General features: G+C 42.0%; 1 protein-coding gene across 10 annotated transcripts in view; it reads left to right on the top strand.

The window, feature by feature from the left end:
- The window catches only part of ELMO1 (engulfment and cell motility 1), a 589,784-nt gene extending 567,570 nt beyond the window's left edge, over nucleotides 1-22,214 (top strand). For 5 of the 10 annotated variants that reach the window (XM_027539543.1, XM_027539544.1, XM_027539545.1 and 2 more), the window contains 3 exons: nucleotides 6,718-6,800; nucleotides 15,578-15,655; nucleotides 20,814-22,214. In XM_027539543.1, coding sequence (XP_027395344.1) covers nucleotides 6,718-6,800; nucleotides 15,578-15,655; nucleotides 20,814-21,014 — 362 coding nt within the window. In that variant the 3' untranslated portion in view covers nucleotides 21,015-22,214. The remainder of the gene's footprint in view (nucleotides 1-6,717; nucleotides 6,801-15,577; nucleotides 15,656-20,813) is intronic. The other 5 variants (XM_027539538.1, XM_027539540.1, XM_027539537.1 and 2 more) reach the window with 1 other exon arrangement.
- The last annotated feature ends 3,078 nt before the right edge of the window (nucleotides 22,215-25,292 follow it).

The following is a 25,292-nucleotide window of genomic DNA, read 5'->3' as shown; positions in this document are numbered from 1 at the left end:
ACACGACTTAACAACTAAACAACAACAAGGTATATAAATTAAACACAGTATTATGGAAACATTAAAATACACAAAGGTAGGGACTTCCTGGCAGCCCAGTGGCTAACACTCCATGCTTCCAGTGCAGGGGGTATATATCTGATCCCTGGCTGGGGAACTAAGATCTCATGTACCACATGGCCCCCAAAAAAATTTTTAATACACAAAGGTAATGAATTAATTTGGAATAGAAATGAGATAAAGTTAGACATAGCGTCAGAGGATATCTCAGGTAGAGAAATCAAACAGTGAGGAAAAAGTAAAGACACTTTAAAATAACTTAACAGTGAGGAAAAAGTAAAGACACTTTAAAATAACTTTTTAAAGTCACCTTGACTCTCCATGAATCACATAATTCACAGGTAAAATCCTTACCCCTAGGTCCTGGCACCTCCCCAAAATCGCCCCAGGGCCCATGGAAGTCCAATCTGTACTGTCTTCCTTGCAGCTCTTAGCCGTCACAGGGGAAAATTAACCACGAGTGGCAAATTCCTGACACACTCAGACTCTAGGCTGACGTATCAGACAGACAACCTGGCATATTCTCTCTTCCTCCAGCTTAAAAATGGTACAGTCTGGTCCTTGTAGGGTCATTTAGTTCAGAAAGCAATCTTATTTCCTTTCATGGGAGCACTGCCGTCTCAGTCCATGTTATTAGCGCTGTTAACAGGAAAGGAAAGAAATCTGAAACCCAGTACTGCAGAGTCTGGGATAGTGTCTATACATACATTCCTGTTGTGGGATCATTCCAGGCCTCTCTTTTTGTGATAAGGACCCTCCCTTTAAGTCTCAGAAAACCTCCATCCCACCACGGACAAGCTAGAACAGTGGTTCTCAGACTGTGGTCCTTGGACCATCCGCAGCAGCAGCATCACCTGGGAACTTACAGAAATGCAGATCCCAAGATACTCCCTCCCAGACTTGATGAATCAGAAATTCTGGGAATGGAGCAGCAGTCTCTGGGTTCATGGGGCCTCCAGGTGATTCTGATGCTCATTTAAAGTGAGAACTACAGGGCTAGATATTATTGGATATGCTTCCCAGTGGGTCCCTAAATTTGGCTTTCACCAATACGTAAACATTTTAAAAGAATAAAAAACTGAGTGGATAGTGGGTTGCCAACTTCAGGTTTTGGCAGGGAAAAAAAGAAAAGCTATTAAAAAAGAAAATCTAACTAAAATTTAATATCACATTCCTTTCATTGTAAAAAGAACTGGATCACAAAAAAAAGGAAAGACCAGAAAGGCCTAACCTTGGAATAAAGGACAGTCCCTTGCACTAAATAAGCTGTATGAAAATCTCATGGCATCTCTAAAAATGATTGTCTTCATTTTCCTGTCTTTGCTATTAACTGGTGAAAAATTCACTGAGAATCCTCTCTCATGAGCTCAAAAGAACTGTGCAAAGGCCAGCCACTTGGAATCAGAGCTTTAAGGTGGTAAAATGAAGAGTTTGAGGTTACTGTTGGCCATAGCAATCAGAAGCTCTCTACAAACTCTCCCACTGCCTCTCTCTTAACTTGGCCAGGAAATAGAGAAAGTGGTCTGGGCCGGAAAACATAAAACACATCTGGGTTCATTCTTGACCCACATGGCCCAGTGAGTCGGCTCTCCCACGCACTGAATGTATTCTTTATCCCCATATTTGTAGGGATCTAATCCATTTCTCAACTCATAGATTGTCATGGGTTGTAGTTTAAATGGAGCACTCTCATTCTAGCTGGCCCTGCTGCTTAGGAAGTCAGTAGCTCTCCCCTAGAGAAGGTCAGGGCATGGACAGCACCTAAGCCTTGTGTAGGGGCCGTCTCTAGACTTGTCCACAAGCTGATGACCCCAAGCTCTACCAAGGCCTGCATCCCCAAGGACTGGAAACTGGAGTGCCGATGCCAGGGAGAGCCAGCTTGCCAGGGTGGTTGCAGAAGAGCCAGGACAGAGCTGCAAATCTCTGGAGAGCTTTTGGTCATGGTCATGATGCTCGTTCAGAGAAAGCATTGCAACAGTCCCTTCTGATTGTGGCTCTGAAACTCTTGTCTGCCCGTTTCCTCTGTGGCCTTAGAAATCTAGGAATTCAGAGTTCCAGAAGAGGTGCTCTACAAACAGTTTACCCATTGTAAGATAAACCAAGAATGCATACCTGTGCAGGTGTTCGTGTGTAGATGTGTGTGTATTAAAGAGATTATATCTGTGTGCCAGGTGGGCCAGTGAGGAGGAACATTCATGTAATGAAATCAGATGAAGCTGTTTTGTGCAGGAAATGAGAAGGCCTCAGCCCAGGAAACCAAAGTTTGCTGCTTCAGGCCTGCCACCTGGTTTGCATTTAATTCCAATTCTGCATTCTGCCTGGAGCAAAATAATCCATCCTCTTGGAGCCCTTCAAAGTCAAAAACCTCATTCCACTAGAAAAATGAGCTGTTCCTTTAATTAATTTCAAGTGCCATTGCTCTTGCCATGTACGATTGCCCTCTCTTGAGACCAACGGGAAAATTGTCTTCCACCCCTTAAGTTAACCAGCTGAATATTGAGATATTGATGAGTCAAATAGTGTAATTGAACCCTCTTAATCCAGAGAATGCAAGTGGAGATTGAGGGCTACTCAGCTGTCTTCGTGCCTAAAAGTTTAGCAAATCTCTTCTCTCGTATTCCTTTTGTTTGACAGGAAACATGGCCCTTGAAAAGTCCATATCTCCTTACCTCCCTTTGCCCCACATTCCTCCCACCAGGTATGCAGACTCTCATCACCCCACTGAAACCAGACTCCACTGCTTTCCAGCAGTGCCCCCACCTCTCAGAACCGCCCTTTGAGAGAATCTAGGCCAGCGCTCTTCACTCCTGCATCAAAGGGGCCGGGAGGAGAGGGCTCAGTCCCTCACACAAGACCATTAAGCCTCTTACCACAGAAGAGAGGAGTGGCAGCCAGAGCAAAGCACAGTGGGGCGATTTGGGTCGTTGAAGCATGCTAAGTAATTTAGGTCCTTCAATCTACAAAGAGAATTAACTCTGATTATTGATAATAAGAATAATTGCAAATATATTTGGAGTGCTTACTCTATACCAGGCACTGTGCTAAGAGCTCTGCATATTAACAAATTGTCCTCCCCATGACTTGAAGCAGTACGTACCATTGCCCTTCTTTTACAGATTAGGATACAGAGGTACACAAAAGTTAAGTAACCTATTGAAGGCCACTTGTCTAGTAAATAACAGAGCAAAGACCTGAATGCAGCTATCCAACCCCTGGTCCAGATTTTTACCCACAAGGAAGCTTATGCTCCAAGAACTTAAGCCCAAAGTGGCATAGCCAGTAGGTGCATCTAGAACTCAAATCCAGGCTCTGTGATTCTTCCAGCCACTCCAGACTGCCCAGTTAGAGGCCAGATCCTCTACTGAACTGTCCTGGGATCAGCTTGCCCCTCCTCTGTATCTCTGCCCAAAGGAGTTTCCACAGCGGAGCTATATATATGGCAAGTGATCATGCTTACTGGCTACTTCCTGGAGTGATTTCTGCCTCAACTTACTGGCTTCCTGGGGTGATTTCTGCCTCAACTTTCTGGTTCCCAAGGGTGAAAGCTAGAACAATTTTTATCATGATGGCCACATTTACTTTTTTAATTAAAAAAACACATTTCTGTTTTAAATCACAATTAAAATTTCTCCCACAGATATTAGCCATTAAAGAGCTTCCTGAACATATCTGAAGTGATAACCACTTCCAGGGCTGTGTCTGACATGTGTTTAGCATGATCTGGGGAGCTGACACCTTCCAAACATAGGAGAAAATCATGGCCTAGCAAGAGACCATGGAATAGAAGAAAAAGCGGCTGTCTCAGCTCTGTCCCTCACTAGCTGTGTGACATATTTCTTCTCTTTAGGCCTCAGTCTTCCCATCTATAAAATGGAAATGTTGGATTAGATTGTCTCAATCCAGCTCAAACTGAAAATAGCATTGAAAGAAATGAGGGCAGGCCCCAAGGAGTTAAGAGTGGGGGCTAGGGAACCAATGGTGACCTTTCTGGTTCTCATATCTCTGAACCCCACTTTGTTATCCTGCTCCCACATGAAAAAAAGACCTGATGGAAACGCTGGCCCTATTTTGAAGTAATCAAGAGCCCTCTGTCACCTCCTACAGTATAGATTCCAAATGTGTGAGTCTAACTCTGATGGTGGGTTTAGAGAAGATGACATTTTGGCCCTTCCAATGCCTAATTTTCCAGTGCATCCAACAACAAACTATGCAAAGAACAATCTTTAAAAGCCACGCTGTATTTTTAGAACTTTGTGTTTTCCTTTTAGCCACAATCCTGTGAGAAACACAGCAGCTTTTCTCCTTGACAGGGGGCGATGCATATGAAACACATAAAATACGTACTGCCACCAGCATGGTGGAAGCATGCCTTCTCTCCCCCGCTGCCCGCTTATTAGAGATTCTGAAGACTGCTCCCACAGCAGACCTTAGTGTGACCCTTGTCCTGCTCCACATGATGGGTTTTCAGAGCCAAGGGGTAACTTACTATTTACCAGTCATAGACACACTTTCTCATTCACTGAGCACGTTACATATTTGAACAGCAGAAGACTTTCTAGGAGGTGCTTGCTACTCAAACTCCATCTGAGGCTTGAGAAGGGTTTTGGAGTTTGTACATTAATTATATCACAAATTCACTTCAGTGGTACGTTTTCCACTGAAAAGTAAACACTAAGTAAACCCAACTTCCCAAAGTGCCCAAGTATCTCCTCCCAGAGAAGCAAGTAGGTAGCCAGGTTGGCCACTGAGAACAGGGTTAATTGTTGGTTATGAAAATGGATTTGAGAAAAGCTGAAAGTCAATAGCTGTGATCAAAGGAAAGTTCAGAAATCACAAGGACTGTCTACAAGAAGATGCCGATCCCAAGAAGCCAGGTAGGGGAGGAAGGGGGTCCAAGGTCAAGGGTCAGGCCACTCAAAAGAGGCTGCATTGCTACATTAAGCTTCAGGAATAAATAACCCCCCAAACCTCACTGACTCACAACAGTTTATTTCTCGCTCCTCAATTATATAACTGACATGTGCTTTCAAAGGACTGCTCTGCATGATCACAGGGACACAGGCTGATGGCTGCTCTGACATCCCAGAGCTGTACCATCTGGAGGGACCACGTGGCCTAATCAGTCCCTGCGGCTGGGGAAGAGAGGCTGATGGAAGTGGGCTTCTCACTGCCTCAGCCAGGAAAAGAGCCAGGCCATCTCCTCTCATGTTTCATTACCAGAGCTAATCACTATTCGGGCCCACCTAAATGCAAAAGTTGCTGAGAAGCATGGTCTTCCATGTGCCCAGAACGTTATTAATGAGAACAAGTCCTATCTACCAAGGAATCTAGAACCAGGAGTCCAAGCTAGAGGAGCAGATGTGGTGGGACAGAGAGCAGGAGGTGCCGTCAGAGAATCCTAGAAGATTTCATCACAGCACCACTCTTCGCTAGGATTCGAGAGAGCTCTGGAGGTATCACGGATTTGGACAGAGTTCTTAGCAACTTTAGGGTACCCGGAAAATGTTAGCTTTTAAAGAGCCTTCCTGTTATATCATGTTGATATTCTACATATTTTATAATTTTATCTTCATCTAAATGTCACCCCCAGAACCCAATGCCCCAATAAAAGTAGGTGAACTTTAATGGTCAAATCTCTCATTATCTTCGTCATTGGAGGAGTCCAAGGAATTGATGAATCAAAGCTTCTGCACATCCTAACTGAGCCCCTAGAGTCCCTTGAGGGACTGAAAGATTAGGAGTTGGAAAGGGACAGATAACTCTGCAGTTTTTAAAATTAAGTTTCCAAACCAAAAAAAAACACAAAGTTTCCAAACCATCCTGCAGCCTTCTCTCCATCAGATGATCTTAACAAAAACATTAAGGGCAAAAGCCTTTCCATATCTTTTATCTTCCCGCAAGTCCTGAATAAGACGATAGATAACATCATTTTATCTAACTGCATTATTCTCAGGATTTCCAAGATAAGTGCCAGCTACTATTTCCCTAACAGAAAGGAATGTTCCCTTTATTTAATAGAGTTTAGTTTTGTTGTCCATAAACTAGGAATAACAAAACCTGCCTCACAGAATTGTTGTGAGAATTAATGAGATGGCAAGAGGGAGAATTTGGAGAGTGAGAGTTCAGAATGGTTTATGTTCAGATAGATTTTTTTGTAATAGGGTTACTTCCCCTTATTATCCAAAACTCAGAAACTAAAGTGATGTCACTACTATAGTAAGAGATATCAGTCTATAGGAAGCACTTGGCATTTGCTCCTAGCACATAGATGTCTTCCATAAAATCAGTATCAGTACCACTATTACTTATATCATTATTGGTTCTTCTAATGCCATCACTTTTAACACAACTATGGTGGGTTTTTTATTGTGTGCAATCTTTTTTTTTAGGTATTTCTTTTCTTGAAACAAATTCTACTTATGAACATAGATTTTTCTCCCCAGGAATACTTTCTACCAGAATATTAAGAGTATATTTTAGTTCCTTGTCCTGGAGCCTGCCTGACTTCTCCCTCTCTTCATCTCTTGTCTCTTCCTGCTATCGTGTCTGGGAATGGCAGCTGTCCCAACAGACTCGATGATGCTTAGTCTTGCTATTTTATGGACACTTACACGGTCACATGATGTAGTTACTTTCATTTTCTCTTATGAATTTCAGTGCCGGTGGCAGATATCAAAGCTGTGGTGACGGGAAAGGACTGCCCTCATATGAAAGAGAAAGGTGCCCTTAAACAAAATAAGGTATGATTTCCAAATTATTCTAAGTAGTTCTGTCTGCACAACGCAGTTAGTGACTGCAATGGGCCCTTCTTTGGTAGCTATGCCTATGTGGTTGGGGAGTGTGTGTGTGTGTGTGTGTGTGTGTGTGTGCAGATGTGTCACGCAGTTACACATCTCTTAAACTCAGTTCCTTTTCCTTCCCTGATTCCTTTTACATTTCTCAGCCTTACTCTTTCTCTCACTGATCACTTGCTGAATCCCTACCATGTCTTGTATTCTCCCACTTCCTGTCCATATACAGCCCTAGGAATTGCCCTCACTGATGTTACCAGTCTTCTCTCAAGTCTTTCCACTCATCTCCGTCCTCTGGGCCCCTCCTACCCTCCTATTTATGTTCATAGTCTCCCTTCTGCATTTTCTCCCCAATCTCTTCCATTTTCTTCTTCTTAGTTACCCCTATGGGGTCTCAGAGAAGTCTGGGAAATGGAAGAGAGACCAGATGACTCCCAAAAATCTGAGAAAAATTTTCAAGGCCTAATATTCTTCAGCATCATGGGAAATATTGTTTCCCATATTTGAAACAGTTCAAATTCAGCTTAAGGGAGAAAATGTTCCCAAAGGTGTATATTGCTTGAATACTCTTCACATTGCAGTATTTTTCACCCTTCCCACCATGTTGTTCACCATGACAGCCTAGATTCCATAACAGAAGGTGTGGGGGGCAGCATTGTCTGAAAAGGTAGAGGAATTTCCTTTGTCCCCAGTTTGGAGGCATTTGCCCTTGGAGGCAAAGAGTATTAGGGAAGGAATATATGAAGGTAAAAGAAAAGTATATTTTTTTCTTATTAATTAATCTAAAAGGTAACTCTTTGCTTAAAATAATAATTTTAAAATGTGTTATATCTATAGCATATGGATAAGTGAAATGAATAACAGAAAAGTCAAAATGTACAGGAGGAAGAAGTAAGGATACTCAAAACAGGATAAAGTTTTTAAAAAAAAAAAAAAAGGAGAAAATAAAAAACAAATGCAACAAATGAAAAAAGTTGCAAACTTGGCAGACATAATATAACTATGTCAATAGTCATTTTAAATGTCAATGGTCTAAATACGCCAATTAAAAGGGATTATTTGAGTAGATAAGAAGCAAGACTAAATATATGTTTTCCTCCAAGAAACCCACTTAAATATAGAAACTAAGAGAGGTGAAAGTAATGGGATGAACAAAGATCAAAATGCACGAGGCAAACTGAGAGAACTGAAAGAAGAAATTCACAAATCCATTATTGTCCTGGAGACTTCAGTAACCCTCTGTCAGTAATTGATAGATCAAGTGAGCAGAAAAATCAATAAGGATATTGATGACCTGAACAGCACCATCAATTAACTTGATCCAATTAACATTAATAGAAAATCTACTCAACAGCAGAATATACATTTTTCTCAAGCTCACAAGAAACATTCACCAAGACTGACCACATTCTGGGTCATAAAATAGATCTTAACAAATGTAGAAGTAACAGTCATACAAACTGTATTCTAATTCACGATGGAATTAGACTAGAAATCAATAACAGAAAGATAGATGGAAAATCCCCAAAATGTTTGGAAATTTCAGAACACACTTCCAAATAACCCATAGTCCAAAGAGGTAGTCTAAACAGAAATAACAAAATGTTTTACACTAAGTAAAATGAAAATATAACTTACTAAAATGGGTGGGTTGTGATGAAAGGGAAATGTATAGCATTAAATGCATATATTAGGAAAGAGGAAAAGTCTAAAATCAGTAAAGTTTCCACCTTAGGGAACTAGAGAAAGAAGAGCAATTTAAGCCTAAAGAAAACAGAAGAAAAGAAATAATAAATATTAGAGATCAATGAAATTGAAAACAGGAAAATAGTAGAGAAAATCAACAAATGCAAAACTTGGTCCTTGGAAAATATAAATGAAATTGAAATTTCTAGCTTGACTAACCAAAAGAAAATGAAAGAAGATACAAGCCATCAATGTCAAAACAGGTATGGAGATGAGCTCATTTGAGCCTAGGATATATGTGGCTGATTTTGGCCTTCTTGTTTCAGATTCCTCTCCCTTTAGAAGAGACCAACAAAACAAACTGAGTGAATGACTTTTCCAACCTTATTTTTAAAAATTGTGGTGACACTTAACAGAAAACTGGGCAAGTGGGCAGATGAATGAGTGATAGATGAATGGATGGAGAGAGAGGTGGTTGGATGATGGAAGAATGGATTGATAAATGGGACACACTGCTGTAAACACATAATAAGACTTCAAATGAAGGCTCCTTTCTGGGATTTGCTAGCCTAGAAGGCTAAGAGAGGTAGTAGTAGCTCTGCTAGCCTGGCTCTTTCATTTGTATACATATGAAAATAATTTGTCTTATAATATTAATAGTGTTCATATATTTGATGCATCAGGAAAAATGTCAGAAAGTAGAAAGGAAACCCGAAATTCTAATAATTTATTTCCTAACCCACTCACACCCCTTCCCCAATGATCCAGAGGCCTGCTCCTCCCTACCTCTGGGACTTCTGGATAGGAAAGGGGAGTTGTTGTCATTCAGTCACTAAGTCCTGTACTCCTCTATATCTCAGAGTTTGCTCAGATTCCTGTCCATTGAGTCAGTGATGCTATCCAACCATATCTTCTGATGCTGGGAAAGACTGAAGGCAAAAGGAGAAGGGGGCAGTGGAGGATGAGATGGGATGAGATGGAAAGAAGAGGCCTGCAACTTAAAAGGAGGGCTGGCCAAAGTGTGTCCACAGGAGGCCTGTCAGGGCATGGCAGTGGGCAGCAACCAAGGCCTGCTGCTGGCTCTTCAGCTTTTCCAGCTAGATGGTAGATTCTGACATTTTATGCCCCAGGACTCTTCATTAGCTTAATTATGAGCAGGGCAAACTGGACATTCAGATCTGTTGGTAACTGGTAGTACTTCTTGCTCATTCAACAGCTGACATGCCAGGCACAGTCTAAGGTCCTAGAAATAGATAAAGGAAAGGGACTGATCCTTTCCCTTGAGGCAGAGGTCTTTTTTCATAGAGTCCTTCACTCAGTCAGCATTAGAGCACTTGAGATAGGATGGGCTATAGGCACAGAGTGATGCACAGGCAGACACAGCCCTGTCCTCCTGGAGCTGAGTCTAACTTGTTTAAAAGAAGTTGGTGCAACAAATTTCTGTGGACACAAAAAGTATTGGCTTCTTCACAGAGAGATTAGGAAATTCCTGATACTTGAAAAGAATTTTCATGGGTGAATGGAAATTGAATTGGAAGAATTTGACTTTTAAGGATTAAGGATTCTAAATTCAAACCCTGTGGTTCATGAAATAAAGTTGATTTGTTACTGTATTTTTGAAAGTAGGCAGTCCTGGTACTTATCCCACTGCCTTGGGCTTTAGAAGTTAAATAGCATGCAATCACCAGAGGAAAACTCTAACCAGGTATCAGTGAAAGGGATAGGAATATGTTTGACCTGAGAGATGCTTCCATTTCACCATGCCCAGAGCCCAGATTTATTTTTCCAGTATGATTAATGTACCTGAAATTAGAAGCAGATTATATTAGAAGATGATGTTCTAGTATTGACTTGAAAATCCTGATCTTAAGCAAAAAGCCTTTTATTCAGAGTTACTTCATTCATCATTCATAGTCACACTATATTGAGTATTTTCTTTATACCAGACTTGTGCCAGGTGCTGGGAATCCAAAGATAAATATGACCTGGCCCCTGATATTTTGTGTCTAGAGCAGATACAAGATTTAATGATCCACATGCTATTATAATCCAATGGTGCCTATGCCCCAGTAAATTTAAAAACAAGGGGAGCCTGGGATTTTGAGAAGGTTCATGGAGGAAGTGATGTATGAGCTGGGTTTTGAAAAGAAGAGAGGGAAAGACCTTCTAGGAGAAGGAAACAATATATGAAAGGCGCATGGGGCCTTTTGACATCTGATGTATCCTCTGACTGAGAAACATTGAATTCACAGTAGGATTGGTGGGGACAGAGATGAAAATGGGTTGGAGAACTATTGGCTCAGATAGATGGAGCCCTAACATAAAGCTACTTCACAGAAGGCAAAACCCTCTCACTATATAATATATGAATGACTGATTTTACCTTCTACAATAGAAAGTCAAACTCATAGGTATACAGATGAGCTGCAGTGTTAATAGCTATGAAATCTACTATTTCTCTGGCCACGTTTAGCACACACACATGCCAAGTTATGTACACATCCGTAATCAAAATGCTTTGCCCTCAAGATAACATGGATAGATGCTGGAGAACCAACATGATTAAAGTGAATGCCAGGTGAGATGGCCAAATTAGACAAGTCACCCCAAAACAATGTAAGGAATGGCAGCCAACACTTTACAGTGAAATTATGTTGTATAAAACTCTACTCTCATATTCCATCAGCCCATCACGTGGCCCTGGAAGGTGGAAATCCCCAAACCAAGACACCATCATGCCCAGAATTTCTCTGAGCATCCCCTGACCCTGTATGCCTTGTCATTATACCCAGGACCAGAAGGTTGAGTAGGGTCAGAGGTCATAGGGCGAGTTCCTCCTGTATCCTCCAACCACAGAACTCACTTATCCCAGGCCTTCCTCCACATGTGAGGGGAGGACATATGAATTAGTGAGATGGAGGATGGAAATAAGCTACTCCTGGACATGATTTTTCACTGACTTAGATCCAGAGTGAATAAAAGACCTTAGGTAGTGAGTAGCAAAACCGCAGAGCATCAAATATCTAAGAGAGTGTTGTGGTGTGTGACAAGAGGCCCCTGAGGGGGATGCTGCCCCAGATCCACAACCACTTACTCCACCGCCTCCTGGCACCTCTCTCCCTCACAGACAGTTTGGACAGGTGGCCGCTTCTAGAGTGTTAGCCCGAGAGGCCGTCGCTGCCAGCTCTGCAACCTGCCTGCTCAAAGTGCTAGAGAGCTGACCTCCACCAAAGCCTCAATGACAGCCAACTGGAGACGTCAATAAAACTCATTATAAGTGATAGCAGCCTTTAACGCAGGCGTGCGACTCAGAGAAGTAATTCCTCCAACCCCTCCCAGGCAGCTTTGGTGAAATTAAAGTGGGGATTGACATTGTCACGAATTTCCTATTCCCTGCCTGTGTTTATCAGAAATCTAGGTCATGACAGTTCCTCTCTTTCACGTCCTCGCTGGTAAATGCCTTAGAAGGGCAAAACCTAAAGCTGGCAGCCCCCCCTCCTTTTTCTTCCTACTCCATGCCCTGTGGAAGAGAAAGTGTCACAAGGACAGCCACATTGACACTCTGGTCTCAAGAGACTTCAGCACTTAGTCAAGAGGCCACGTCTGGGCTCTGGTGATGCTCACACCTGCTGTCGTAAGCAAGGCGATGATTAGCTATGTGCCTGCCCTAAGCAGAGCAGCAGGCATGGTCTAGCATCAGTCAGAAATCCGTTGTCAGTCTCACCTTTTCCTGTTGACTTCTGAAGGTCACCTGGTGCTGCTGTGATGTACTGACTGGTTGTCCAGAAGCAAAGCCCCTCCTCTCCTTTCTCTCCAATCTCCTAAGTACGAGTCAGAATTTTTCCAGGGGATGACACTAAGATTAGTAAAGAAATCATCATCTATATCAATGTTTCTCATCTAAGAACAGTTTTTATGAATTTAGGAGATTAGAGCTTAACATTTTGTTGAAAAATGTTTTCAGTTTTTTAAAAGAAAATAATCACCTATGATCCCAGCACCTTAACATAATTATTTTCATTTCACATATTCGGTTCCAGTCTCCAACCACAGCTAGACATTGTTCCTAGTTGTGATCAGTATGTAAATAATGTTCATTTCTCTTGTTTGTTTTTCCACTTAAAATCAAATGTTTGTAATTATACTTAATGCCTGCTGCTGCTGCTAAGTCGCTTCAGTCATGCCCGACTCTGTGCGACCCCGTAGACGGCAGCCCACCAGGTTCCCCCATCCTTGGGATTCTCCAGGCAAGAACACTGGAGTGGGTTGCCATTTCCCATTAGCAACCCTGCGAAATATATGCTGCTGCTGCTACTTAATGCCTAGCAGCATTTATTTTGCAGGGTTGCTAATTTGTGATTTCTTTATTTAATGTTCTACCCAAAGAAGGGAGGACATTTATTTAGTTCCTTGTATTACATTCTTATGGCTTCCTTGGTGGCTCAGTTGGTAAAGAATACACCTGCAATGCGGGAGACCACCTGCAACCCAGGAGACCCAGGTTCAATTCCCGGGATGGAGCAATCCTCTGGAGAAGGAAGTGGCAACCCACTCCAGTATTCTTGCCTGAAAAATCCCACGGAGTGAGGAGCTTAGCAGGCTACAGTGCATGGGGTCGCAGAGTCAGGCACAACTGAGTGCAGTGCTGTGTTTTTCTGTTCTGTTACATTCTTACAGATAATAGTATATACAGTTTTGCTTCCTTTTGAAATTTTTTAGGAGTAACTCCAAAAGTGGGACGGCTTGTTCTTGATATGGACTGCCTTACAGGCTTTTTTAAAAGGATGACACCAATTATGGCACCACTGTCAGGACCCATGACCATTTTCATTATGCACTAAAAGACCTGAAAGAGATGCTAAACTTATGGGGAAATTGTTTTTGTTTGTTGGTGAACTCTTTTCCAATTTTATTGATCTTTCCTGGGCTGGCTTGAATAGAATCCTAAGGAAAACAAGAATGAAAAATTCAGAGTGGGTAGTCTTGCAGAATAGATCCTGGTCTGTGATTCAGCAGTTTTTCCTTCACCTGTTTCTATTTCTGGTAGGGTGAGGATACCCTAAGAGGATGAGATACTGTTAGGTCTGGGTTCAGAACAAAAGCTGCTTTCCCTTAATGAGGGGACAGCTAGAGTCGAGCCAAACACAGAATTCATGAGAGCCACAAATAGCCTGATGGCTGACTGTGTCAGGAGAGGCATCCGCCTAATGCTGAGCCTTTGGAGTCCGCTTGGGAGAATTCTTTCTCATCTGAAATTCTTAAATCTAGAGGCAGTGACCTCATCTTTCTCCCTTCTGTCTTCTTTCTGGAGCATTCTTGCTGTGAGTTACTGGCCAAAGACAAATCCTCTGACAGATGTTGAGGTAGAGAATGATGTGGAGAGGTCTACTTCCCTAAGAAAGAACGCCTGTGGGTGGTTACTGAGAATGCAGCTCCTAGATCATACCGTGAGGGAAAGGGGCAGTCCTCAGTGGTGCCTAATAGACACAGAGACAGAAGGTAGGCTAGCACATGAGTTTTGTAGTGATGCAGAGCATCGATGTGGACTCACTTGGCTCTTTCCTCCAAATTAGGAGTTGTTAGGGTGTTGAGAGGGGCTGCCTTGGTGGCTCAGATGGTAAAGAATCTGCCTATAATGGAGAAGACACAGGAGATGCACGTTCGATCCGTGGGTCAGGATGATCCCCTGGAGAAGGAAATGGCTACCCACTCCAGTATTCTTGCCAGGAGAATTCCATGGATAGAACCCGGTGGGCTACAGTCCATGGGGTCACAAAGAGTTGGATGTGACTGAGCAACTAATTGGAGAAGGTGATGGCACCCCACTCCAGTACTCTTGCCTGGAAAATCCCATGGACAGAGGAGCCTGGTGGGCTGCAGTCCATGGGGTTGCAAAGAGTCGGACACGACTGAGCGACTTCACTTTGACTTTTCACTTTCATGCATTGGAGAAGGAAATGGCAACCCACTCCAGTGTTCTTGCCTGGAGAATCCCAGGGACAGGGGAGCCTGGTGGGCTGCCGTCTATGGGGTCGAATAGAGTCGGACACGACTGAAGCGACTTAGCAGCAGCAGCAGCAGAGCAACTAATACACGCACATAAACACAATACAGGGTGCTAAGATGTTCAGTGACTCTCATCTTCCAGAGACTGTACCTGCTGACTGCTCAATCCAGTAGAATAATCATTATATCTATTAGTGCATAGTGTGTACAATTTGAGAAGCATATTTTAACGCACATATTAGGAACAACACTAAGTGTCTCAGCCAAGGTCATTCAGCTACAATGGAATGACTGCAACACTTAGTCCTTGGCCCTTTGGGTCTGTCTCATAGTCTGTACTATGAATGAACCCAGGCACTCGAACGAAGAGACATTCACCAATGAATGAGTCCAGCTATTCTGCCACTTGGGCCCATACTGTCCTTTATACCCTGCAGCCACTATAGGATAAAACTAGGTTTCATATAAACTTTGCTCTACAGTAGTTCAGAGATCAAAGGGCAGACATACTACCTAAAGATAGTGGATTCGTCCCGAAGCCTCATTACCTCCTATGTAGCTTCCATGTTTTAGGAAGTTTATACCCACTATGAACACCTGTCTTTTTGGAAATGATAGAAGATAGAGTAGCCCATAATGTTGCTGATTGCGAAAGAGTTTACTACTTTCCATGGTCTCCCTGGGAGGGAGATGTTGAAGATAGGAAAGTAGCATAGCTTTGGGGCTGTGTGGCCTTGGACAACTCACTTAACCTCTCTGAGCTCCTTCCCATAAAAAGGGAATGATAACACTTGCTCCATGCACTGTCTTGAGAATTAAACGAATTGGTTCATGCAGACCTCCCATGAACAGAGAGAAGGAAACGTGTTGTGAATCTTGAAAAATATCGTCCTTCTTCCCATCAGCCTCACTACCGCTCCTCTTGCCTGGACCCACTACAGGCACTATTCCACGTGCAATCTGCAGCCATTTGTAACTGAAAAGCAAAACGTGCAAATTGTCTTCAGTGTGGTGTTTTCTCTAATCTCTTGCAGGAGGTGCTTGAACTTGCTTTCTCCATCTTGTATGACTCAAACTGCCAACTGAACTTCATAGCTCCTGACAAGCATGAGGTAAAGATCTCCAGGGGTTAATTTATGAGAGAATGTCATATTTTCTTGAGAAAAACAGCAGATAAAAAAATACTGGAAAGAATTTTTTTTAAGTCTACCCAAGAAAAATTATGAGCAAATGCACATTTTGTTGACTTAGAATAGAATGAAAACCTCTCAAAAAACTGCAAATTAAACAGATTCAGCTTCTTCTTAGCTTAATCAAGAGTTTATGGTAAAGAAGAAGGTACAAGTGCTTCATAGTAAGGACATACTGTTACAGAAAAAATATCATCCTTAGCTATGGCTTGGTTTTTATTGAATATTTAGGTTTTGGTCAAAATTTTCCCATAATAAATTTGTCTCAATTCTTTAAAACATTTGAGAACTAGATTTTTTATCATGTTTAAGTTATTTTAAGAGGTTTAGGACTGTCTCTGCTGTTGGAATTTTATTTTTGAGATGCTTTTATTCCTTTTTGACATCTTGTTATATGTATAATTTGTTTCTCTTCTCGAAGCACACTGTCAGCTATATTTAAAATATTTAGCATAAATCTAGGAAAATGCATTTGTAAGATGAAGTAGCAGCTATGGCTGATTTAACTTCTTTTCTTGTAAGCTAGAACACAACATCATGCTTGAAACTCTTATTTTTAGATGATACCATTCAAATTTTTGTTGTGCATGTGGTAACATAAAAAGCTTTTAGAAAGGAAGGAACATTTTAATAGAACTTGAATTTTGTTCCCCATTTCCCCAGGGAGATTTAACTCATTTAGAAGTTATTCTGTATTTGTTTTGTTTTTACTGCTTTGAAGCTTTTGGATAAAATTGTACATCCCCCAAAGAGAAGAAAGATTAGATGCAAATCCTGCATTTAAAGTGGTGCTTAAATATAATTCTGTGTTACTTGACATTTAGTTCATGGAAGGGAATGACTTTGTCTTCATCTTCTTGAAAATAGATACCGTGTCCTACCATTTCTCTTTTTAAATAAAACTGTGGTTGTACGCAGGCCACCATATTCAAGATATATACAGATATATAGGAAACCACTTAAAATAGTAGAACTGAGGATGCTATTTAAATCTATACAAGGCTGTTTTGCCCAGTGTACATTAATTCCAGATAAGGATAAATGCTCTGAGACTGCCAAATTTTTATTCATATCTGCCACTTTTTATTGATGCAGTGAGGAGAAAAATGCCATGCACTTGTGAATACTTTTAATTTCTTCAGACCACTTTCATATCTATTGCCTCATTTTATTTGCATAATTGCTCCATAAAGCAGAAAATTCTATTACAGATATCTTCACTGATCAAAGGAGGAGAGAGAAGCCTCCCAAAATTGACTACCTCAACAATAGTAAAGACAATAGTAATTATAACTGGAATACTCTGAACCAGGCACCATTCAATGCTTTGTGTGCCTCACCTCCCTCAATCTTCATTCTGTAACTGTAAAAGAAACAAGCTAATGTTATTCCCATTTTATTAAAAGAAAAAAAATAATGCTCCACAGAGAACTTTAAAAACTTTTTCCAGATCAAACAAATAGTAAGTGATAGAACCTGGATTTAAACAATGGGGGTCTTGTTCCAGAAACACCTTCTATCTGAGCCCTGTACTGGGTGGCTTGGAAGGAAGAAAGCAGGACCTGGACTCAGGACTTCCTGCCAGTGCCCATCCCCTAGCTTCAGCAATTATCAACTCATAGACAATGAAGTTTCACCTGTATCCCCGCCCACACCCAGCTGCCATACCCCAGATTATTTTCAAAGCGCATCCAGATGTCATCATTTTATTTGTAAATACTCCCCTTGTGCACCTCTAAAGACCCGATGGACCGTAACTCGCCAGGCTTCTCTGTCCATGGTATTCTCCAGGTGAGAATACTGATGTGGGTTGCCATGCCTTCCTCCAGAGGATCTTCCCAACCCAGGTATCGAACCCATGTCTTTTATATCTCCTGCATTGGCAGACAAGTTCTTTACCACTAGCGCCACCTGGGAAGTCCTACATTTCAATAGGTTGCCATTATTGTCATTATCAGTGTCCAAATTATCTTATCTAGAAAAAGTAGATCTGGTCCCATCACTTCATGGCAAATAGATGGGAGGAAAAAATGGAAACAGTGACAGACTTTATTTTCTTGGGCTCCAAAATCACTGTGGATGGTGACTGCGGCCATGAAATTAAAAGACATTTGCTCCTTGGAAGAAAATCTGTGACAAAGCTAGACAGTGTATTAAAAGGCAGAGACATCACTTTACCAACAAAGGTCTGTATAGTCAAAGCTATGGTTTTTCCAGTAGTCATGTATGAATGTGAGAGGTGAACCGTAAAGAAGGTTGAGTGACAAAGAATTGATGCTTTTGAACTGTGGTGTTGGAAAAGACCCTTGAGAGTCCCTTGGACTGCAAGGAGATTAAATCAGTCAATCCTAAAGGAAATCATCCCTGAATATTCATTGGAAGGACGGACACTGAAGCTTCAATACTTTGGTCACCTGATGTGAAGAGCTAACTCACTGGACAAGATTGCAGGCAGGAGAAGAAAGGGGGCAATGGGATGAGATGGTTGGATGGCATCATTGACTCAATGGACGTGAGTTTTCGCAAACTCCAAGAGACAATGAAGGACATGGAAGCCTAGCATGCTGCAGTCCATGGGGTGGCACACAGTTGGACATGACTGAGCGACTGAACAACTATAGAGAAAGTAGGAATACCTTCTGGTTGGCTTCTGAGTCCTATTGACAGATGACCCTGGCAGTTTTCAGGCATTCTGGCATGACAAGATACTCCAGGTTCTTCTTGAGCATTCCCTGCCTTTTCTCTATGGAGTTTTGACTCCTTTTGGTATTTAGCAACCAGAATCTGGACATTCAGTGTGCCTATTACTACTGGGTTGGTGATTATTTTTAGGCATTTTTGTAGACAGAGCTTGGAGTTATGTTTTTAAAAGACAAAATACATCATACATTTATACCGATATTTCCAACTCAGATTCAGTACTACAGTTTTTATTTATTGATCATGATGCTTTTTAAAAAAGTTTTCTGTGCTTGCTGCTTCTCAAAAGAAAAGCACCACAGAAGTGTTCCTGTGGGTTAAATTAATCTGTACTAGGAAGCTAGCCAGGACTGGGAAGGCTGTGTACAAAGAGTAGCGACCCCAGCACTTAGGGATTTACAGTGAAACAGTGTCTAAACTGGAAGGGGCCTCAAAGAGCATGGGGTTCAGTGGTGCTTCTAAATGGAGATACATCAGAATTAGCTGGAAGCTTTTCTAAATAAAATTTCCTGACCTAAGATTTGTAAGATCAAGATCTACAGAGTAGGACCTGGGTTCTATTTTTATCAAGATTATTTATGAAGAAACAAACGTTTAGATGTGTTTAGAAACCCTCTAAGGCATTCACAAGATCACTAATACTTCCAGAAACCTCTTAGCCCTCAGTTGATACTTAGATGGGTTGAGTGCTCTGGCTGAGATCCCATAGTCAAGGCCGAACCAAAGCTCTACAGTTCAGGACTGCCCTACTCAGACAGACTTAATAACACACCTCCTTGGCTTAACAAGTGGAGCCCCCAGTGTGCATCAGGGTAGATTTCTAAGCCATCACTGTGACTTAAGATCTGTATAGAGCTTGCCGTCTCATAGTGCTTTTTTGTTGAGATCTGCTGTCATATTCTGGAACATAGCCCAGGTAACCACAGTGCAAAGGACAAGCTAAGTAGGGTCTGGAATTGCAACTTGACCCAGTAAGGGCAAGAGAGGGGATAATCTAGAGCACATTCTAGAAGGAAGATCAGTCCCACAGGAAGAGCAGTGAAATTACTATCAAAGAAGCCCTGAATAGGACTAGGACATCCTAAAAGGTGAGCTGAGCACAACATCCAGAATGCAGGCAGTTTTCTGATGTTGGCAGCAGAGGCTAGTTCTTCACCAAGTATTATGGCTTTAATGGTCAGGGCAGGATTTCAGCCTCTGGAGGGATGCTGACAAGAGCAAGTCAGGTACTCAGATAAATGAAGCATAGTTCATAGCCTACTGGAGAAAGAAGAAAAGGGCATGATTAATTTTTAATGAGAGGGGAAGAACCAAATCCTTAGTTGGTTACTATGGAGTGCTTTCCAAAACAGGTGATGTCCCCAGGGATCAGACTCCAAAGACCTGGAGGAGAAAACCCTTAGAAACCAGAAGCCCAGGCAGAAGAGGTCCGTAGACTGGCAGCTAAGCCACCTTCCATTAAGATCACCCAATGATTTTAGCCATTTTGTCCACCAGACCTTGGGCAGCACTGAGCTATTCCTAAATCTTTTGCTAAGAAATACAAAGGTAGGATCGCGGCCTCACCGGCTGAGGAAGGGCGCTCTAGCCGCGGAGGTTGTAGCGGCCCCGGAAGTGCTCAGCCATCGACACGACCCCGGCGCCCCGGATGGGGAAGGAGGCGGGCGGCCGCTGTTCCCCGGCCGCGCACCCCTAGGAACTCGCGGGCAGGAACCTAGCTGCATTGTCCTGCCTCAGAGAACAAACTCATCTACTGTAGGCCTAGCCTGGGTCGCTGCCTTTGAAAGCAAGGGTAAGAATTAAAAAAAAAAAAAAAAGAAATACAAAGGTAGGACCACCATTAGCCCCAGAGTGGAGTTCGACTGTCGTTTTGAGTGCAGGAATCAAACAGGATAGTCAGATACTGGCTCTAGATTAGAACTGCTCAGAGTCAGGAGAGTAGCAAGTATGATCTGATGTTGAGTCCAGGAGTGTTAGGGTATATTCTACCAATACCTTTAACTCTTTGATCCACTGGTGGGATGTTAGAGATATTCTGTTGCACAGGCAGAAAAATTCAAATCCTCCTGCTGCTATGTAGGGAGGCATTATTTGTACAGAAGAGTGCAGACGATGGAGGCAGATTGCATAAGTTCAAATCCCACCTACTCCACATACTGCCAAGTGACTTAATTTCTCATTGTCTCAGTTCCCTCATCTGTAAAACAGAGATGCTAACAGAAGTGTCAATTTTATAGAGGTGCTGACTATCAAATGATGATGTAGGCAAAGCCCTTAGCACAGAGCCCAGTCCTTGCTGAGTGATCAGTTGGTGTTAGCTATTGTTATTCCTCTTGTAATTGTCATCAGTCGTTCTCATTGTCACCTTCTTTCTCCCCAGTACTGTATCTGGACAGATGGGCTGAATGCGCTGCTGGGGAAAGACATGATGAGTGACCTAACACGGAATGACTTGGACACGCTGCTCAGCATGGAAATCAAGCTCCGCCTCCTGGACCTGGAAAACATTCAGATCCCCGACGCGCCTCCACCCATCCCCAAGGAGCCCAGCAACTATGACTTCGTCTATGACTGTAATTGAAGCACCCTGGGCCCAGATGCACCCCCTCCAAAACTGGAAGATTTAGCTAATAGGAGAGAAGAATGAAAAGGCGCCCACACCGTGGAATCCGCTGTGGTCAAGGGACACTGTGGGTCCACACTTCCTTTGGCCTCGCCTCCTCTAACTCTGGCATTTTTCTGCCCCTCCCTGGCATCCTGCTCACCACCCCGATTCTGTTCCTAGACTCCATTGCTTTAGGTTACCTCCCGTCGCTGCAGTCAAAGGTGGGAGAAAAGCAAAATCCACCGCCAATGAGAGAGCCAAAGGGCCCTTCCATCTTCATTCCAGCAGGCAAGTCCTCCCCTCCTAGCGGCTCCAAGCCAGCAATCCAGACCTTCTCCCAATCTGCAGCCAGACACAGGGGTGTGCCTCAAGCTCTGGGTCTGGAAGAACCGGAAACGATCTAGCTTCTCGAGAAGACAAACACCACTCCTTGTTCCCCAGAGGGTCTGCTCACACCACCAGTTCCATGTGAATTGAAATCTGCTTCTAAATGCCCTCCCTCCCCCATTCTGGCCTCTGCCTGCCCAGTTCCTCTCTGGTCCCAAGAGCAGCAGCGGTTGCCTCATCCTAGTTCTCACAAGCGTTGGGTCAGCAGACACGATCTGAGGGTCCCATGGCCACATCACGTCTGCCCTGTGGCTGTGACCACCCTTTCTGTCTCTCAGCTAGTCTTGGGTTTCTTCTCCCTGCCCCATCCCTGACCTGCCTTCTTCATTGCCACACATTCCTCCAGCCCCTTAGCTGAAAGCACAATGCTGAAATCAGTCGTCCTGCTTCATCTCTAATGTACTAAATCTAAAAGCCTCGATGACAGGCAGTTGCTGTCTAAGGGTCTGGGGGGTTCTGCTGCAACACAGGTTCCACAAGATGGTCAAGCTGTCAGACATCCAAGTTTACATCATTGTAGTTATTACAGGTATTGACAATTTGCAAAGGGTTTGGGTTGTTGGTTTTGGGGGTTGGTTTTTGTTTGTTTGGTTTTTTTTTTGCTTTGTTTTTGTATAAAAGAGTCTAACATTTTTTGCCAAACAGATATATATTTAATGAAAAGAAGAGATACATAAATGTGTGTACTTTCCAGGTTTTTTTGTTTAATTATTTGAGTCCTAAACATCTTCCTGAGAATAACATTCCCCTAAACATGCTGTGGAATAAAATTAATTGTGATGAGTTGGAGAGCTGGTGTTTTGATTTGGTAATTTAGGTTCTTGCTGCTCAGTCATCAACATCACTGAGAGCTTGTTGAAACTGCAGAATCTAAACCTCACCCCAATCTTGAAGAATCAGGTGATGCTCATGCATATTAAAGTTTGAGAAGCACTGGCTTTGGGGACTCTTGACCTTTGCTGGATCACTATAGGCTCTGAGCATCAGTAAAGAATGATCCTTCTAAGAAGACCATCTCAAGTCAGCTAGAAAATCAGACCTACTTCATAAAAATATAATGTAGGGACTTCCCTGGTGGCCTAGTGGTTAAGACGGCGCTTCCACTGCAGGGGCATGGGTTTGATCCCTGGTCAGGGAACTAAGATCCCACATGCTGTATAGTGATCATATTAATTACTTTTTAAAAAACAGATATTTAAAAAAATTAAAAATATGTATTTATAATCTATTCATTTTACACTATTACCTCCTGACTGTGACTTTATCTTTTATTTTTCTTCCTTACCATTATATAATTTATAAAACTGACCAAATGAAACACACCACACTTTGAAGGCACAAATTTAGCGATAGAAAAGAATGCAGACCCACAGACCAGAAATAAATCAAGCCAGAACTAGATAAATCTAATCATGAATTAATGAAATATGGGTCAGAGCCCAGCAAAGGATTTTTCTGAGTGTTATATCCATTGGAGGCATATCTGGATCATAAACTCCCAACAGCTGGAAGAAATGTCAGGAAGTTCCAAATGTGGAATTCACAGCACAAGCCACTCTTGACTCACGGCAGAAGTGTTAGATGCCTTCAGGTCACTGCTCTTTATTGTCACCAAGATGTGCAATTACAGGCTAACCTGGGTTGAGATGACATGAACCCTCCATAAATTACAGGAAAAAAATTTCCTTTATGATCCATAGTAATTCCCAAGTAATTATGCTTCCCATCAATGCACATACGCCTGAGTGTCAGGTTGAAGCTTCCTTTACATTAAGTTTTGATGACATTAACATGTATGTCCTTCACATAAGGAGCATTTATAGATTTACCCATCAGCCTGATAAAATGATAAATTGTAGGTAAAAGAAGGGAGACAGAGTCAGACCATTTGTCACTTAGGAGTTACCAGACTTCATCTATGAAAAAGGGAATTTTTTGGACCAAGTACCCGAGATCCAGGGACTCTTGCTGGGAGGAACGAGCCCTTCTCCCTTCTGTTGCTCTTGCTTTGGTGCATTAAATAGAAACTAACCCTTTCATGGCTATTAAAAAGAGTATTCTGCCACCTTGTAGACCCTCCTCTCAAGGACTAGTGAGATTCTGGGAGTGTGACCTCATTCCTTCATTTTGTGGCAATGTGGGGCTGGGTTACCTTCCACATTTGGCCACCCCATCTTCTCAGCCTACACTGCCCAAGGCTTTCCCAGCCAGTGAGCCTCCCACCCCCAGCTCAGCCCCCATCCCCACAGGATTCTAAGCCTGGACAAATTAGCCAAGCCAAAGGACACTGAAGGAAAAGCCCAGTTTTGTCCCTATGGCTAAGCCACATTCTCCAATTCAGCTTTACCTGAAATAAAATTGATCATTGAATTTTAATCTATTGATACTTCAGTTCCTCTCTTGCTCTTATTCAGAAGCTATGGGGGAAGGGTAATTAGTTGGCATTCTCAAACTCAAAAGTGACTACTAAGGATAGGAAAATCTGATGACTATTGCAGAAGAAAAAGTGCATGGCTGAATGTTTCTGGAGTCTATTTGCAAATCCACTCTAAACCACTTTTGAACTATCAGCTAAACGTCTTCCTACTTGCCTGTTCTATAATGAACTGAGTAGTTGACATATATACCTTTGTTTCATCTTGTCATAGTTATGAAATATTTGGCTTCCCCAATGGCTCAGTGAGTAGAGAATTCACCTGCAATGCAGGAGACATGAAAGACATGGGTTCAATCCGTCTTAAACATAAACCTTTAACTTAATGGAAATAAATATTAATACAATAATCAAAAAATATTTAGAGCTAGACACTAGGAATGAAACAAGAATAAAATTTGTAAAATCAGAAAATTATAATCAAGTAATTTAATTGAAAAACCAAGTACTTGATGGGAGATTTTAGGAAATGATAGCAAGGGGGGATCATGAGACAGTGAGTTTGCTGAACTTCTCCAATCAAAGAAATGAGAGCCATTTACCTCATCCTAAAATGGAAATTTCATGACTTGAGAAGCCTGTGGATGATAGGGCTGGAAATTGTCATCACTCAGTAAATAAATCCTCTCCCATCCCTTTGGTCCTCTATCCATGCCCTCTCCTTCTCTCAAATCCTCTCCTTTCCTTTTTGATACACAGTGGTTGAATGATCTCTAGTATAGTTAAACTATATGGCATGTTTCAACCAATTCAACCTGTTTTATGAAAAAGGAAAACAATAAAGGAGGAAAGAAGAAAATTTTTAATTTGAACTTACTCTTGAATTAAATATTTGAGGTAACTTGCAATAAAACCACTATTTAAAATAAATTTGGGTGTAGGTGGGTGGAGCAAATATGGTATAATTCTATGTGAAAATGTAGTAATATTCTATATTTTTATTTTAATGGAATTAAATTTTTCTGACCTTAAAATAGAAACTGAACACTTCGAATGTTTTTTTTTCTAATTCAGAAAACTAATCAAAACACACCCAAATGAAGGAAGAAGATAATTCTACCAGAAACATGATGTGAATAGAGGCGATACACTTGAACGTTAAATCTAAGTCTGGGCTTCCTGGAAGTCAGTGTAAACAAGGAAGCAAGTTGGGATATATAGATCTCATTTTTTAAATTAAATTTCTGTCACCTCATAAGAAAATATCCTTTCCCAAGCACCTAATCTCAGAGAAGACATTCTATTAAAAGTACTTATCACCTTCAATAGGCTTCTCTGGTGGCTGAGAAGGTAAAGAATCTTCCTGCAATGCAGGAGATCTGGGTTTGATCCCTGAGTTGGGAAGATCCCCTGGAGAAGGGCATGGCAACCCACTCCAGTATTCTTGCCTGGAGAATCCCATGGACAGGGGAGCCTGGTGGGCTACATCCATG

The sequence above is a fragment of the Bos indicus x Bos taurus genome, chromosome 4, assembly GCF_003369695.1.
Source record: "Bos indicus x Bos taurus breed Angus x Brahman F1 hybrid chromosome 4, Bos_hybrid_MaternalHap_v2.0, whole genome shotgun sequence".
In the NCBI taxonomy this organism is placed as follows: domain Eukaryota; kingdom Metazoa; phylum Chordata; class Mammalia; order Artiodactyla; family Bovidae; genus Bos; species Bos indicus x Bos taurus.
Note: the sequence above shows the minus strand (reverse complement) of the source record. Positions and strands in the feature narration are given on the sequence as shown.